The sequence below is a fragment of the Aquila chrysaetos genome, chromosome 14, assembly GCF_900496995.4.
Source record: "Aquila chrysaetos chrysaetos chromosome 14, bAquChr1.4, whole genome shotgun sequence".
Lineage (NCBI taxonomy): Eukaryota > Metazoa > Chordata > Aves > Accipitriformes > Accipitridae > Aquila > Aquila chrysaetos.
Genome location: NC_044017.1, coordinates 4,914,145 through 4,932,667, shown reverse-complemented (window position 1 = coordinate 4,932,667; position 18,523 = coordinate 4,914,145). Strand labels below are relative to the sequence as shown.

Below are 18,523 nucleotides of genomic sequence, written 5' to 3'. Positions count from 1 at the left end.
TTCCCTGTTTTTTAAATGGTAAATGAAGCAGAAGAAAACCAATTCAGATATATTGTTAATACACACACCCACACACAATTCCAATATTACCTCAGTTACAAACAAGCTTTGAGCTTCCTTCTCTGCATTTTCAGGAACTGTTGAATGAATGTATCGACTCTGCCGCTTCAATAATGCTGTCTGATAAACAACAAAAACAATTAATGAAACTTGCAATTAAAGGAAAGATGACACATTATTGGAAGACTCAGTTATATCACTGTAACTAAGACAGAAGCTCAGCAGAAAACATTGTGTGAACAAGCTGTTTCAGAATAGGCAATTAATGAGAATTTGCTCTCATTCAAAGATGAGCAACGTGTTCCTTCTTTCACAGCAAGGGCAAGATTGGAATCAGTAAGAAATAGATGCCATAGAAAAGTATTTTCCTCTATTTTGTTAACATGGGCAAGAAAATTCTAGTAAAAATAATTCCACCATGACAATGGAACTCCAATAATCTGAAGACAGATATTAAGGTAGTGTTATTACTACATATAAAATCTATTACTCAAGAAAAGTAACAAACCCACACCAGAATAAGAAGAGTAGTTCAACTGCAGATCTCAGCTGGCAAAAAAATGAGACTTGCACTATTAAACTGAAGGTTTAGAAAGAAGGCCTGGATCACTGAAGTATACACTTCAGCCAATCAAGTCAGAACTTATTCCTATCCTATGCCAGAGTTCGGAGAGGCATAGAAATGCTGCCAGAGAGCAGGAAATCTCTCTGTGACCATGAAATTCTGCTTCTCAGACCAGCGCTAAAGTAAGCCTTAGGGTACTTTAAATTTGTAAGTGTAAAAGATGAAAACTTTACAAAATCTTCTGGACCACAAATGAAAATAACTACACAGCAATAGAAATTATTTTGCGCCATGTGGAAAGGAATCTCACAGCTTAGGTCATCAGAGATGGATAAGAGAGTCTGGATAGCCTGGACCTTGAAGGGGGTTGTGATCCCTCACGTGTTTGCTATACTCTGCATATTGCAGCACCAGGAAGGATCAGAGAAAAACGTGAACAGAAAAAACTACACATATTAACAATAAAAAAGAAAGGGTGCACAAGTACATTATCTTAACATATTTCTGTTGAGTTTGATCCATAAGGTGATTATTTCTGTCATTACCAAAGCCTCATCCCATTATCTGGGGAGGGGGGGTGGTGGGGGATGGTGGGGTGGTATTTGAAGTTAGAATATTCAAGTACAGTAAAGATTTAAAGAAAAAAAAAAAATTATCGCATACTCATGGTCAAATCATTCATCTAGTCTAGACCTCTGCTGAAAAGTGACAATGCTAACTGCTTCAGTAGAAGCGGTGGGGAGGTATTAAAAGCAAAAACCACAAACCAAAAATATTTCATGGGACCAATAAGTCTTGCAATACACAGTTTTAAAAAAAACCAAAACACCGCCAACCTGCAAGAAGATACTCATTCATATGCACGCAGCATTTAAGAATAGAAGTTTTCTGAATTCTAGAAACATATTACTTGTTTCAAACCATACTGAGTTTAAAGTATTTGTTTTCACAAGCTACAGGAAGAAAGATTATTAAGATTATTAAACTACCTTATAAGAGTTAGAAGCCAGAATGTCTGGATCCTCTTCTCAGCCTGAAATAGTCTGATATGTGATAGGACATTATTTATAGTTTATATGGTAAATAAATAATATATGTGATATATTTTCTATAAGCATACAGGTAGACTATGCTTTTTAAAAAATTATTATTAGTTTTAAAAAAAACGTAGAGACTAGGGTGGCATCTTTCCAGGCACTTTTCATGGGAAAGCCACAAACTCATGAATCAAGTCCTACCACTATAGTGGAACTCGATAAAATTGAACTAGTGGTACATACTTCTAGAACTTCTGCTGCTACACAATTATCAATACAATAGTAAGGGTTTTTTCTAGTCTTTCACACGTAAAAAGATTTTTATCTTAGTACTGTAGCAAGATCAGTGACAAAACAGAAGAATTTGAATTGTCGATTTTGTCCATATTAGTAATTGTCTTAATGCACACTGCCTCTTTCTCAGCTTATTCATCAGCTGCAGTAGTTGATCAGAGAGCCAGGAAATGCAATGACTGAGATATTTTGATTTAGAGCAAATTCCTAAAAATAATTACGAAAGCAACAGCACAACAATATTTTAAAATGCAACCATGCACACACACATACGTTATATTCCAAAAGAAAAATTAGGAAAAAAAGGATTGTCTTCTCTACAAACTTTCATCACATCTACATTGGTTGAACTGTTCCATAGAAGTGAAATGTTTCAAGTCTCTGGGTTTGAGTTACCATTTGATTTATGGCAGCATCAGGAACTACAGAGCATTTGTCTCATGCTCTCAAAGAAGGTAAAAAAAAAAAAACACAACCCTTTCAATTACTGTGCTGTCAAACTAATGAAGATCACTTTTAACACTAGCCAGGTTTCACATGCACTACTGAGGCACACAATTAAGAGACTCTGGTACTGATACTACTTTCTGAGTGAGTCCCAAGGATTTAGGATAGTAGCGCTATGTGCTGAGGTTTCAGAGAAGGCCACAGCAGAAAGGACATTTCACCAAGTCTCACAGCCAAGGAGTACTTGCTACTCAAAACCTGATGGAATACAGATAGTGAATCTGTTCACAATCGGTGCACACTGCAACAGATATAATTTAAGATTTCCAAACTCTTTCTGCCACAAGGTTGTGCTTGCTAGCGAGACTTAGCATTATTTAGGACTTGGGCATGTATAACCAATCTGAAGTTAGATTTCCCATTTTACTTATCTCAGGCTAGAAGGTGTTTTCATGTTCTTGACAGTTTTAGCAAATGGCTCTGTTTCTGAAGTTAAAAAAAAAAAAAAAAAAATATATATATATTTTACTGATGTTAAAACCTGGCATGCAATTTTCTGAGTCATCTTAGTCCCCCTTCCCCATGCTTTAGGGCAAAGTAATAGCAAGATGCCAGGGTTCTTCTTAAGACAAACATGCTTGTAGGTGGCACTAAAGAGCTGCCAAAAGTCAGACAAGTATTTTGTAGTGGGGTGTCTTAGCACAATGCATACTTAAGTATTTAAAACAAATGCTTAAATGTGTAGCTATGGTGGGCCTTTTTCCAGGTCACAGTTTATACGAAAGCCAATGCTGCAAAGTATGAATCAACAAAATCAGTCTTTAGTTCTATCAGGATGAAAAATAAGCATATGTAAATTTTTCATATACAAAATACTTAATAAAATTTTAAAAAAAATAAACCCCAAACCAAATCACACACGAAGAAGTAGTTCTCAAAATTATTCGCTTCATTTGGGGAAATAACGTGCCAACACCTACATTTCTACAGCAAAAAATAATGGCAGATCTTAAATTTCCAGTGTTTTGTGTAGTGTAGGAAGGTATCTTCCTCAGCAATTCTACACTGAACAACAGGTCCACATGCAGATTTTAGAGGAAAGGACTATAGTAGATGTAGGTGAGAGACAGAAGCCAGCCAACACACAACATTCCTCAAATCCATTTGACCTGTCTTCAGACATGTCCATTTTGGTTTGTTATTCCTTAGCTTTTGCCTTTCTCCCTCCTTTGTTTTTAACATGGGTATTTTATATCTTTCTCTCCACTTTGGAGGTGTTCAAGCAGTTTCTGTCATCTGATAAGGTTCTCTTCCTGCTCTGTAAATTTGACAATGTCCACCTAGTGACAGCGATCTTATTCTATACAAGCTTCAGCAGCTACAGTGAACAGAGGAAGTACAAAATATTGCTGCTGACACCACATACTCACTGCCAATGCCTGTTTTAAAAATTATTTTTTCCTCTTCATAAGCTCTTTCCAGTGTTGGCTCTTGAATATGAGCTAGTAAAATTTTCCCCCCAAACCACTTTGCCCTCCACATCCCTTTAGGATGCTTGAAATTATAGTTACTAGCAGTTGAGTATTCAAAATATTGGGAAAGGAATTTAGTAAAAAGGCCACAACAGTGTACAAGTGTTTTTGTTTATACATACATATATAAAAAAAAATATATATATATAACCAATGGAGGTTATTAATAAACTCCTGTATCTTACTGGTAAAATAGGGACTGTGCAAAATGCAGCAAAAATGGAAGCACAGGGTAACTGTTCAGCAGTCACATACCCAGGCCATCCTTACTTTAGATGATGTTACACAGAGGCAAGTGCTCAAGAAACAGTGACAGAAACTGTTTCAAAAGAGTCAATGGAAAAGACAGCATGCTGTATGTTAGATCATGCCCTTAAAACTGCTATGTGCCAGAAGAGACTTTATCAGTTGTATGAGAAGTGTCAGAAGCTGTATTATAAGGTAATTTCCAAACTAAATTGAAGCCTTGATTATGAATAGTTGGCTAAAGACTCAAGGAAAAACACAAAATAGATTTAAAATAAAAGATTCATAGTGAAATTTCTTTGAACATTAAGTTACTATATTTTGACCAGTTTACTTCGTGCTCTCTAAAATGAGGACATTACTCAAACATTTTTTTTTGCTTGTTCCTTCTACTCAAGATGTGCTTTCTTGTAGAACGACCTGGGTTTACTTTTATTTCTGCAAAGTTGACATAACTTTTATTTTCAGAGGTGCTTAACTTGCATTAACTAAAAATCAAGAGCTTTAAGTGTGCTAAATCCATATGGCTCAAAACCAAAAGTAACAAAGGTGAAACAATGTCTGAGCTGAGCAGCAAAATGCCTTCAAAATAACAGTGGCATAACTTTGTAATGGTATATTTAATTTGGGTAGGAATGTACCTACATTGTATTTGCTACAAGTAAACCTATCCTGTATTGGGACAAATATTTCCTATAAGAATGGAGGTAGTACTCAGAAGTTAGGTATTTTGAAACAAAAGCATTTAGATACAAGATGTCTTATTGCAAAGTAATCACTAGTGTAGTTTTGGGTTAAGGTTCCTTTTAATAATTTACCTACTATGCAGTTAATGTAAACATCACCAATTTTGCAGTCACTGAGCATATGATTTGAATGTGATCCATGAAGGTGGTCTGTTTTAAACTAATGCTATTTAGTTATGAAGCCATTTCATTATTGAGTAAATTACTGAAATTCACATGACTTGAAATAATTATAAAAAGCCATGAAGAGCCACAAAATTGGATATAAGAGTACCCAATGGATATAGTCATTTATGGTTATATAAGAAGAGACTCTTCTCAGCAAGAGTCTAGAAGAGGCATAGCTTTGAACGACTGACAGCATTGTAATTGAGAGTAGCAAGAACGTCAATAGAAGATGTTCCAATGGGCGGTGGGAAAATGGTGCTCTCACCTTAATTAAACAAACACGTTACATGGGGATGTCCTGATTTCAGCTGGGATAGAGTTAATTTTCTTTCTAGTAGCTGGTATAGTGTTATGTTTTGGATTTAGTATGAGAAGAATGTTGATAACACACTGATGTTTTTAGTATAAACACTACTTTAGCAACAACTAAGCCAAGGATTTTTCAGCTTCTCGTGCCCAGCCAGCAAGAAGGCTGGAGGGGCACAAGAAGTTGGGAGGGGACACAGCCAGGACAGCTGACCCAAACTGGCTGAAGGGGTATTCCATTCCATGGGATGTCATGCCCAGTATATAAACTGGGGGGACTTGGCTGGGGGGGGATTGCTGCTCAGGAACTAACTGGGCATTGGTCAGCAAGTGGTGAGCAACTGCATTATGCATCACTTGTTTCATATATTCCAATCCTTTTACTAATATTATTGTCATTTTATTATCGTTATTATTGCTATTGTTAGTTTCTTCCTTTCTGTCCTATTAAGGTGTTCTTATCTCAACCCACGAGTTTTGCTTCACCCCCGCCCAATTCTCTATCCCATCCCACTGGGTGGGGGGGGGAGTGAGCGAGCAGCTACATGGTGCTTAGTTGCTGGCTGGGGTTAAACCATGACAGAGGACCATAGTGAAAACAAAATGATGACAAAAAAGCAGCTAGAAATGACTACAAAGCACAAAGGTACTGAACGTTTAGGCAGCCCAATTACTAAGAATGAAAGCAAACTCAGCGATGTTAACAGTAAAAAGGATCTCCAAACACAACATGACTGCCCCTATAAATTTGATGAGAACAAGTTAGGGAATAACCTGATTAGTGAATTCAGTGCAGAAAACTCAGAACTTGAGCTTGTGAAAAGCAACGGAAACAGTCTTGAAATGGTAAATTGAAAAATGACCCAATATGTGGGAGAAAGTTGCTGATAAAGAGCTCTTCTGGAAACTACAGAAAAGCAAAGCTTGCTATTATTTGGATACAATAGCATCAAGGAAAATGTAGAAACTCAAAAGAAAGAGAAAAATTACAAGCCTACTTATTTGGATTTGAAGATCAGCATGGAGCAGGACAAAAATCATGCTTTTCTGAAAGGTAAACGAGCTGCTACCAAGCATATATAAAAGAGAAAACAGGATTCATAACCTCAGCTAACCAACTTTAAGACAATGGCAAATGCAGTTAAGTGGAAATCTGGAAAGGTTCATGTATCTAGATCAGTTGGGTGAGGAACAATCCTTCAATCTTTATGAGTTTTCCCAGAGCAGAGGATTTTCTGCTCCATCCTTGCTCAAGTATTTCTTTGGTAGTGGTTTGAGCTTAGAACTACTTCTGACAGCATGTCTGGAGAACAGTCACAGCTGAACAGAAAAAGGTGACTGACTGGTTTTTTTTCCCCTTTCCCTCACTAAGCAAATAACTCATCAGGAGAAAGAAAGAAAAGCAAGCTATATGTGGTCTAAGGAAACCAGCTGCTGTGCAAGCTTTCTTTTCTGATATGGACTAAGAATTCATATCAGTTCTCCTTTAATATCTAGCTTCTCTGAGGTGGTAAGAATTACAAACTGAATGTGGCACTGACCATGACTACAGAGCAAGACATTAAAACATTTGTTACAAAAATCTTGCCTCTGAATTCCTGCAAGTATTGTTATTAATTATATGAAAACCACACCTATTAAATTACATTTCAGTTTTCTAACTGCATTACCTAAAAAAAAGTTATCCAAATTAAGCACAAACATTTGTCTCCAATTTCTCCCAAAGTAATTTCAACTTTAGCACAAATTCAATAGTGGTATCAATCTGGCTTTTTGAAACTACGTAGTAGTAATCTACCAAAAATTGTAGAAATGATATCTAGTGCTGAAAAGTAAGTCTTTTCAGTGAGTGCCATTTTAAGTGCTAGTTTTAGGGCTATGCTGGTAACAAAATAGCCTTAATGTCTTTATAAATTAACAGGGCTTGGCTTCCTTTTCAGGCAAGTGTTTTTTAGATTGTAATCAGTTTAACCGAACCGCAAGGAAAAACTTTGTAAAAATAAAAAATGCTCTAAGAGGAAATGGTTTGAACAGGTTTTTAGACAATGGTAGGGGCTTCCACCTATAAACTGTTCTAAGTGTGTATACAGGTAGTTCAAAATACTCTAGCGTACTATTTTAAATTCATCTTGTGGGGGACAAGGGCAGTATCAAACATTTGAGCAGAGGCTTACCAAGAGCTGCCCAGACATTGTGTGACCACAACAAATTAGGAAAAAGGAATTAAAAAAAAAAAAAAAAAAAAAAAAGTGAAGCAGAATGGCAAATACAGAAAATATGCCATTATTTAAATTATTCAAATTATACTGGCAACCATATCAAGACTAATGGTTTCAAAACTGTAAATATGATTATGGAAAACTGCACAGGTTTTAAAGGTTTAACTTGCAAAATAACTAAGCACATAAGGGATTTCTGTTCTCTGACTCTGTAATATTTTCTTAATATGCTGAATGACAGATTTAAACACATTGTGCTGTTGAAAACAAGCTAGATAGCTCAAAGTAGTATTGGAGAGTCATGTGTACAATAAAAATATTTGGAGTAAGTTTGTGCCAATAAATCTTAGAAGGAAATAAAAGTTTGATAGCATAACAATAAAGTTTGATAGTACAAACCAGTCTTCATATAAATCAAGTATAAAATGAGACTCTGCCAAAGACTATACATAAAAAATCCTGAAAATTTATTCAGATATTACACTGCTGAAGTACAAAGAAACAGGAAATCTAACTATATTCCAGAATTGCGACTACCTGAAGGAGAACCTCTGATGTAACACACTTCAGTGACTGCCTCAAAAATCTGACCATAGAATCCAAACAAAGGATGACAAAAGGCATTACAGTTTGTGAACAGAATTCAGCCATTCTCTTTAAAGGATCAGACTGAGCGCTATGGACTAGCTTCACTCACTATAGGCCTGAGGTTAAGGCTTGCAGAAAAGGCCACCTGAAACAGCAGTTAAACACTTCAGACATCCCACTGACTGTTCAAACAAAAAGCCTGAGGATATTCTTGATAGCTTTGTTTCTTCTCCATTGATAATTCAGAGCTGTTCACCAGAATGACACCCAGTAAGTGAACCGGTCAATTAGATAAGAGTATGCTTAGCAAAAGTAGCCTTGATTCCTCTTGATCTGTGATACTGAATAGCCACACTGTAGAAGGAGATCTGGGTGGTATAGCCTACTCACGCTCTTCAGTCCCAAAGCCAGTACCTAGTGTGGGGCATCATCATGAGTGACCTAGTGTTTGAACACTAGTATCATTAGACAATGTTCATAAGCAGCGCAACTTCCTTTTGTAAGAAGCTTATCCGCAGTCCTTCAAACTTCCACGTGTGGCTGAGAACTCATGAAGCCCTAACTACTGTCTAAATACCTGTAGCTTGCCAACACCAAAATTTTTTAGCTCAGAGTGGGAAGGCTACAAGTAAAGTTATTCATGTAAGAATCAGTGAAGATGAAGCACACAGACTATATTAAAAACAGAGTAAGTCAGAGCCCTGTTATGCACAAAACACAATTTTGGCTGGTAGCACACAGCGGAGAATAACAACTTTCATTTGGACAGATTCATGCCCTTCACTGTTAAGAAGGGGTGGGGGTGGCGGGGGGAAGTCACCAATTTAAGAATTAAAGCATTACAAAAATCAGATGCTTTTTTTGAACAAACATCACATGATTTCCTATGTCAGAAAGGGGGGAAACATCTAAAAATGACTGATCACCTAACTTCAAAAGGCAGTAAAATTGCTGAGTTGCAGAAGTAGACCTTATAACCTGAACAGATGAAGAAATTGTGCTATTTCTTCTGCAACCTGACAGAATAAATTGAGCAGTGTAAAGGGACTCATGGCAAAGATTTTTTTTTTTTTTGTGAGAGTTAAAAAACAAAGAAATGGGAAGTTATCATCTCATGACTACTAGTGCTAAAAATCTGTCTGACTTAAAAAAAAAAAAAAAAAAACCACAGGGTGGGGGTGAGTGGGATTAAATTACCTGGAAGTCATCATAAGGGAACAGTAGCATCTCGCGTAAAGCATCATTCAAAATCTGCGTTTTCCTCTGAACGATGACATTTTCATAGTCTATTGGTTCTATGAGCTTTGGTTTTGCCTAGTGAAAAAAAAAAAAGGAAAATTAATTCAGGTATATTGAGGAAAACTTAACAATCATTGACCACTTTAAGAAGTTAGTTTTTAAAAAGTTGGCAGAATGAGATTTCATCTACATCAAAAACTTAAGAGTATTCAAAATGCAGACTATGTCACACTATATTGTATGGATAAATGCAACTGATCATTACAGACACAAGCATGCTATTTGCCTCAAAAGGAAGAAACAGAACTATTTCACAAAACACATTAAGCCAGAGCTTATCAGAATAATCATGTACATATTTTCATTACAAAAAAATTATAAATAAATTACTAGTCTCTTACGTTGGTGGTTACCTTTGCTTGATACAGCCCAGAAAGCTCTGATCTGGGTTTATCAGGGATTAAAATAATCTTAATTCAAAGCTAAGATTGAGCTTTGTTTTAATTCAGTAGTAAGCTGCAGTAGGGGTAGGCTAATTGAGATTCCTCCTTCTCTATAGTTTTTTCAAAATTCCCATAGGCCATTTGCTTCCTCTTAATTGCATAAGTAGCTTTCTTCAGTTGCACTGATTCAACATTTAAACCCTATACCGCTGTCAAGGCATTACAGCTGGCTGTGTGCAATCAGACAGAGAAAAACCTTCACCCTGCCAAGCATTCTGTTAAGTGGTCAGATGGCAAAGCAGGTTTAGGAAGAGCTCTCAGTGAGGCAGCACTGCCTTGGAGTGTGCAAACTAATGCAAAGCTGCACTTTCTGCAGCTGAAATTGTGCATCACAATACCAGCCATAAATTTACCTTTTTTTTTCTTTAACAAGTGGCAATTACAAGAGACTTTCCAGTTGATACTTTCTTAAGATCAGTGGTACTAATTTCAAAGTAGGGTATATTAAACAAGAATAGCAGCAAGGCCATCTTATGCCATCATTATAGGTAATCAGACAAGATGAGATTTATATATATTTTTGCATAACTTATGTTAATAAACTTTCAGATTCCAGCTGTACTACACAGAAGAAATATCTTTATGTCTAGCAGTAACTGCTATTAATCATTAGTATTAATATTCCTGAGAAACATTACAGGTGTTTTCTTCATCCAAAAGTCAATCAAATAAATTTGTTTTTCAAGAAATTACGAAAGCTTTAGTCAGAGAAAGTTCCCAAAGCTTTCAGGCTTAGTTCACAAGCTACTCAAAAGTTACTTGAGATTCCCTCATAGTTTTACTGTTAGGAAATATGGAAGAACATAACAGAGCAAAACAGCTGAAAAGGCCAAAAAAGCAAAATCTGGAAAATAAATCTACCAAAAAATGATGAATGAAATGTACCTTTGTCAACAAAAATAGCTACCATTTACAATCACACTGGAAGGATTTACTAAAAGTTCATAAGCTATATAACAATATGCTCAACACAGACCAATACAGCTAGGAGCTGCAGTGGAAAATGACTGTGTTGAGCTTGCCATCTTTCTCCTTAAAGGAGATGGAGAACAGCTGTTCAGTTCATTGTATATTGTACCCCAGGACATTTTGAGGGCTTAGCACCTGAACCACAGCTGCTGCCACATCTCTTCTCTTGTTCATGAACATGACTTATCACAAAGCCAAGAACTAACACCAGTGTCCATCAGAAAAGGCTTAAGTTTATGTTCATGCACCTATCTGTAGCTGAAGTGGCTGGACCATTTAGCTCAGAAAAGCTTAAGAGAAGCACTTAAAGACAACATAAGAAAAGCTTACATTTTCTCGAATGTACTAATTATATAAAATATTTTGGTTGCAAGAAAACTTCCTGTTAAGTTTGCCTTTGATTATTCAGACTGCTGCAATGAATCCCAAACTACTGAAATGGTGTTCTCGAAGTTTCCTTAGTACACAGAAGGCCAGATGCACCTTCTTCACACAATTATTTGGCCCATTTCCTAGATGCAGGCTCTACCACATTACCCCTTCACAAAACTTCAGGTTGAGCAGCCCCACTGTGTCAGATCGTCATAACCAGTCCTGATTCCAAAGAAATTCCAATAACTTCACCTACCCTTTCTAAGTCTTCACCAAGGCAATAACTGCCCAGCATAAATTTTCTTCCTTAAGCACATGAGACAGGGACAACACAGAATATGAAGAGCCCTTCAAATTTTACTGCTCTGTAAATGAAGTACATGACAACACTTATCATTCAGAAAGCAAGACACCCTTTGCTCACCTTTCTCCCACTTTCAATGAAAGTTAACAGATCTCTCTCTACCTATCCAGGTAAGCAAGATGCCCACCTGTCAATCACTGAGCTTGAGCAATTCTGCAATATACTTTTCTGTTAAAACGAGCTTTAGAGACTCCTACAGTAAGTACTATGGCTGAGTCACTCCATTTGGTCAAATTGGCCTTTACCACATGACCATTCCTTCTGACAAGTCTGTCTTGTGAAATGATATGTAATGTGCTGCAGTGACAGGTTGATTTGAGTGTGGTGCAGGATGACTGACCTTTAGGAGAAAAAAATGCATGCTCCAAATTAAACTGGGTCTAAGAAATAAGCTGGGGAGAAAGACCGTTTGAGTTGTGCGTACAACCAGTCTCTTCTGTTTGCTAAAGATTTGACTTCACATTTGGCTTAAATGAATTGAAAGGAGGGTTGACACTAGAAGGACTCTTTCTTGTGGCACGCTCCTGAGCCTTCTCACACTACCAGCAGCCAGTACCAGCAACTGAGCCAGAGCTTTTGAGCCAGATTAGGTGGTGATCTGGCTTTAGAGGGTTCCTCCTGATCAGTGAGCTTTCAGTCAGATTGTCTCTCTGAAATGCTGATCAGATGGCTGCACAGCCACTTGTGCCAATAGATGGGAGCTGATGGGATCCTTTCAGGGGGAGGAGAGTTTCAGATTACTAAACAGAACATGAAACTGTCCTTACTGAAAGCTGTTGCAAAAGCATTTTTGAATTCTACTACTCAGCTTCAGTGCAGCTTACAATTTCTAAAGTGTCCTTAAAAAAAAAAAAAAAAATTTATTCAGGCCACATATTTTAATATACTTAAAATGCAATTTGAGAAGATTTTTAAAGGAAAGAATAAACATATACACGGTCAATATAGTCAGAAAGTTCACATATCAGGACATCTACTATTTGAACTAGCAAGCAAATACATCACAGCACCAATTCCACAAACTGGTAGCAAGGGAAAGCTGTCACTTCAAATGGGTAATGGATTTTTATGTGATGCTGCACAAGATCAGCATTTTCATTCATTTCTCTCTGGTGCTGAAAAGCTATATCCATCCTCCTGTTAATTCTCTTGGGAAGATGATAGGTGAAGACTGGAAGAAAGCTAACGCTGGGTCCTCTCATTTTACCAGCAAAAACAGAGTAAAAGGATTACTTTTAAAACCAACGTAACTAAAATTATTTCATGGGCATGCACACACACACACAAAAAAACCTACTTCTCTAGCACAGCTAATTCAAAAACTAGATGCATATACTGCAGCTTCACAAAGCATCCAATTCATTGCAAATGCATGTCTCTACCCTATCGTCACAAAACAGGTCCACCACAACCATAAAATTGATGAAAAAGAATCTGAAAAGAAAATGAGCTTTGCTTACATGCTGTAAACACAAGATTAAAAAATTGTCCTGCATTAGAAGCTTTTAAAGAATCTAAAGCTCTCTGGAGTTAAGATCCTGAATATACACCTCTCCTCTTAGTCAATGGGACACAGAAGTAGTTAGTAGTACCAGAAAAGCACACCATCTTCCTATTTAATCAGTGAAGTACCTGATTTGCAGAAATATCATTTCTGGAAAATTTCATTAAGAATTTGCTTCCTCAGGTTTCTCCAAAGTGTTACTCATTCCTTTCTTAGTCATTTGTCAGATTCAAAAGGAAGAGGATGTTTTATCAGTTTGAAACAGATATGAAAAAAGAAAACAATAAACAGCACACTGACATTGGCATTTAGCCAAACCTACACCACCACAAGGAAGCAGATTCTCTCTCAAGCTCTTCTTCAGAAAAAAAATATTTTCCGGTCTATTATTTCATGTAATGCAAAAGAAAAGATACTGGGTAGGTATAGTATCGTTGAATATGATTTATGGACTAGCTGACAGATAAAACTCAGCCCAGCCAAAACTGCAAAAGCAACTTTACAGGCACTGAAAGTCAGTCTTTCAAACAAGGCTTAACTTTTTCTATTGATTTGGAAGAAGCAACATTTTCATTTCCATAATCCAAGAAAATGCTAAGAGCATAGGGCTTCATGGGGTCCAGCACTCAAGCTAGCCAATGCCCTACTTGTAGGAAGATAAAACAGCAAAGTATCTCCCATACCGCTTTGGTTTTGCCAGTGTATTATAGGTATGGAAACTTACCAGAAATAAGAAGCATTTTGAAACAGCAGTCATGATACCCATATGGTAACCATTTTAATCTGCCAGAATATGGTTTATTTATTTGGACAAGCAGTGTGATGGCATTTTAAGTCAGGAGTTCAATGATTGCCTACAATATATATTACAGAAAAAGATAATACAGTGCATTTTTTTTCTGGTATGTTTAAATTGAGACAAATGTTATCTTCCTCTTGTCTTCTTGCAAATGATGGTCAGGTTAAGCACACTGAGTATTGTTAGCCTCATGCTACAACACATCATTTAACTTATACAAACATATTTACCACATACACCTGCAAATTAACAAGTCCCCAAAAAGAGTAGAATGGAGCTAGAAGCACTAGCAGGCAATGCAGCATATAAATTGATTAATATATGGTGTTAACATATTTCTCAGCATTGGCCTGAGGCAAGCCACTTTGGACAAATAATAAGACTATTTAGTACTAAAGATGGGTAACAGCTCCCTGTATCTTATTGTCCCACAACCACAATAAGCACAAAATAATTTGTCCAGGTTGGGTTATTTTTTAATCAACTTAAAAATCCATTCAAAAATTATACATATCCTAGAGCTTATTCTTAAATGTTACTTTACTCATTATCCTGTTTCTTAGGTATGGTTAACTTTGTGATCTAAACTTTGGGGCAGTGGGAGGGAATAAGCTGCTATAGGTTTATGTAAAAAACTATCACTATACATATATTTAGCAACAATAAGCTTTCATTGACAAATTCAAAACTTTTAAGTCTCTAGGACTTGAAAGAATGAAATGCATTAAGTCACTGGTTCTCATGCTTACATAAACAGATCAGACATGCTTACTGGGGCTACACAGACAGAGCCCTACAAAGACTAGACAGTTATACAGGCTTTTTTGCACAGTGTTTCTTTAAAAAACAATAATTAACTTCCCTTCTTTTTTCTCCAGTATAACCTGAAAGCCTGAAAAATTGTGTTCTATTGTTCACCCAGGTCTTCAGGGAGCTCTAACAGAAGAGAATGAGGGTTTCCAAAACTCAATGAACACAGTCTAAATTACAAAACATTGTGCTTTTGTTTATGAGAAGTGTTTCGTTGATGGTCAAGGTCCATTTAAACACAAGAACACTTTTCAGAGCTCAAATGTTTTGATAAGACCTTCTGTATTGCCAGTATTTACCTCAAGTTATTAATATGGATACTTCCAGTTGTTTAATTTCTAGCCTCCTCTGTGATTTGCTTTACCTTCAGACGCAAAGTAAGCATGCTGTGTCCTATGAAGTTCTCTCATCAGCACAGAAACTTCTAACACTAGAATCAGACTTGGGCAATGCTCTCCTGTACAGAGGAGCTCAGGCGTCTTACGTTTTATACTGCCAGTGTGTTTCCAAGCAGAAAAATGGCCTCCAGAAATTCCAACTTTCTCAGAAACATCATCTGATTTGATAAGCAGTTACTACTTCGGACTATCAAAACACAACTGGACAGCACGTGTACTAATTTGGTAACTTCTACAACAGCTAGCACAACAGCGGTTCATCCCAAGTAAGATTTTGAGGCACCACCCGGAAAATCCAAATGCTTTTTCCATGGGCTCTTCTTGCTTGTTAACCTCAAAAGCAAAGTTATGACACAATCTAATTCAAATAAGACTATTTAATACTAAACTTGGGTAACAGGAAACGCAGGAAAACAAGAGAGTGCACGTACTAACATACTGGCACTGGAGCAGATGACTGCTTTTGTGAACCTACCCACCTATCCAAGAAAAGTTAATTCAGGCACAGCGCTCAATCAAATAACATTGTTTCAATATCACATGGGATGCTTACAGTTATAATAGTTCCCTCAATACTCTAGCACTCTGTGAACTACATTTAAAGGAATTAAATGAATATCACAAAAAATTTGTTGCTTCCTTGAAGTCCTGACAGCTGATTCTGTCTCATCTTTATAAAGAACACTAAAAAAAATTAGAGTGCTAGGTAAATCACATCATAATTGCCCATACAGAAGGAATCCATCCACACTTGAAAGAATGTTTTAGGCAATAGTCAATGAGAAGTATTACTAGAGTAAACCAGAAGCCTCCTGTTCCAAATGCTTTTGAGGATTGCTATCTAATACAATTCTAAGTTTTCTAATCCAGAAAACACAAAGTTCTGCTGTTTACATTTTGTTAAGTCAACTAGTAATGTTATCAATCTTACTTATTACCTTACTGCATCCCTATACCAGTGAGAAAATACCTGCTTTCACTGTGGCAGTAAAAATCTACTGCAAGATCACAACCCAACAAAATAAAAATGGACCCAAATGTCGGTGTTAAATGAAACATAGCGCCCTACTTTTTGCTTTGTGCCAAGCACTACACTTAGTGCAAAGTGTGCTTGCACCATTTCATCTAGTTTTCCTCAATAAACTAGACAAAAGCAGAAGCAAAAAGAGATATTATACCATCTATAATTATATGCCATATATATGCTTGTCTATATGTGTAACAGATTAAGACCAAAATAGCAACTGAAATGACAGCAAAGACTTTTTTTATGTGACCTATGCGGAACCTAAATGTTCTTCCCTTGAAATAACAACCTTTGTTTTGAATGCACCCACTTCATCTGAAAATGAAAAAAGGGAGGGCAACCACTGGATATATATTAATCCATGAATATTAAATTAAGTAGTACCTGGAAAATTATAAGGATGTACTTCATAAATGGTTATAAGTAAACACAGTAATGTTTTATAGTTTGGTTTTTTTTTTAAGTAAGTACATATGCTTGCTGATCAACTGCAGTACTCTAAGTATCTGCAGAAACACTAATATCCTCTCTGAGTATTCATGGGGGAATAAAAACAGTTCTAAATAAAGTTAAACATTCCAAAGGCAGGAAAGCACACACGAGATTAGCTCATATTGTACTGATGAAAATCTGGACCAGAAATCAGAACACACCCATACAAAAAAAACATGTTTTACTAACAACTGCTCTGAATAGAATGAAACTAAAGAAAACAGTGTAAAGGAAAAGAAAATTTGTCTTATTAACACACTTAAGCTTTCAGTTACATAGAGTAACCATTCCCATAAAGTTACAGATGTGTATTACTAAATATAGACAGTCAAAATGTTTTAGTTCAGTTCTTAAATGTGTAGTGTGAAGCTCAAATAAGGGGGGGACCATAATTTGAGGATCAGAGCTTCCACTAACTTCAACCACAGCCAGACAAATAAAGAAGAGACCATCATCCTTTAATTCAACAATTAAGTGTGAGATATTACTAAGCAAATTTGGAATTTTAGTATGAACTATCAAAGTACTTCTTTCTACTGATATGTAAGTTATTAGTTTAACAATCCTCCTCTGTTATTTGAAAAGGTTTATTGTCCTAGCTGGAGAGAGTTGGTGGATTCATTACAGCTTGCTTATTATGTTCTCTTGCTGTACTATTAAAATTCCAACAGAACTAAGTGTGTAGCAATAAAAATAAAAAAGTTCTTATTTGATTTCTTCCCCCACATACAGAAATATTCCCTTTTCCCCCCACTGGAAGCTACTTTAAAACTTTAAATTCCTAAATAATGTGCATTGAAGGCATTGAAAAATAAATCCCTTAACAGAAGTACACCTGAATTATTTCAACAGTTCTTAGCACATTTAAGTAAAACTTAACTGTTACACACACAGTCTTTAGAGAGTTCAAATATATTTTAATTGAAAGATATGCTAGGCAATTAAAAAACAGAGGTGCTAGAATGTATTTTAAAGCGCAAGTAGTTTTCATGCTAGGTTCAAAGAGCTGTACAACTATGCTAGACAGAACAGACACTGAAAAGCAGCTAGTATGAAAACCAAACTCCAAAGCCACACTCAGAGAGAGCCAAAGATTTAGTAAACCAGAACAGCAAAAATTAATTAAAAAGACAGAGAACACACAAAGAATCAAACCTAAATCTTAAACACACCTTCTTCACAAGTAAGAATGCTGGAACTTCTCATTAGCATCAGATTAAGCGGTTTTTCACTGGCAGACAGAACTGGAATTATTAAAGGGAAGAGACAGCTTGTTTAAACAATGCTTACCAGCACTACCACAGGACTCTCCACTTCTACTTCACAAGGACCTGCATCCTTGCACTGCTGCGGAGACTCTATAATAAGCTCTTTCTTAGGATTTCTGTTTGTTCTTGCCTGCATTCTTTGATTGAAGATACAAACAGCAGCAAAACCGTATGCTTTTTGGCATCAAAGTAATCAACATGCCAGTGATTCAGTGAAAACAATAGCTTTTTCCCTGGCACAAGCAGCAGAAAGCACAAACTAGTCTAACTTCTCAGCTGCAGTTTGCTAAATCTGTCATGGTGGGAATGCATGACAGACAAAGGCCAGCCCCTAAGCATGTTGTATTCCTCTGGAAAAAAAAAAAAAAAAAAAGAGAAAGAAAAAAAAGGTGGATCCATTTTAAGGTTATGAGTCAAACACAAAAGAGAATATGCATTTCTAAATTGACCATGTAAAACAGTCCAAGTCTTTTACAGCACTTACAAAATCAAGGCTTCAATATTTTAAAATGTTTTTATTGTAAAAATTAGGCACTTAATAACAACTGGGCCTCTTTAGAAGTATAAGCC

At 36.4% G+C, this 18,523-nt stretch overlaps 1 protein-coding gene across 22 annotated transcripts in view; it reads right to left on the bottom strand.

The window, feature by feature from the left end:
* DOCK9 (dedicator of cytokinesis 9) overlaps positions 1–18,523 on the bottom strand; it is a 137,106-nt gene that overhangs the window by 88,701 nt on the left and 29,882 nt on the right. For 16 of the 22 annotated variants that reach the window (XM_030036643.2, XM_030036662.2, XM_030036655.2 and 13 more), the window contains exons 2-3: positions 9,406–9,522; positions 91–180 (exon numbers count right to left, since the gene is read on the bottom strand). In XM_030036643.2, coding sequence (XP_029892503.1) covers positions 91–180; positions 9,406–9,522 — 207 coding nt within the window. Of the gene's footprint in view, positions 1–90; positions 181–9,405; positions 9,523–17,975; positions 18,428–18,523 lie in introns of those variants that run through there. The other 6 variants (XM_030036651.2, XM_030036654.2, XM_030036659.2 and 3 more) reach the window with 2 other exon arrangements.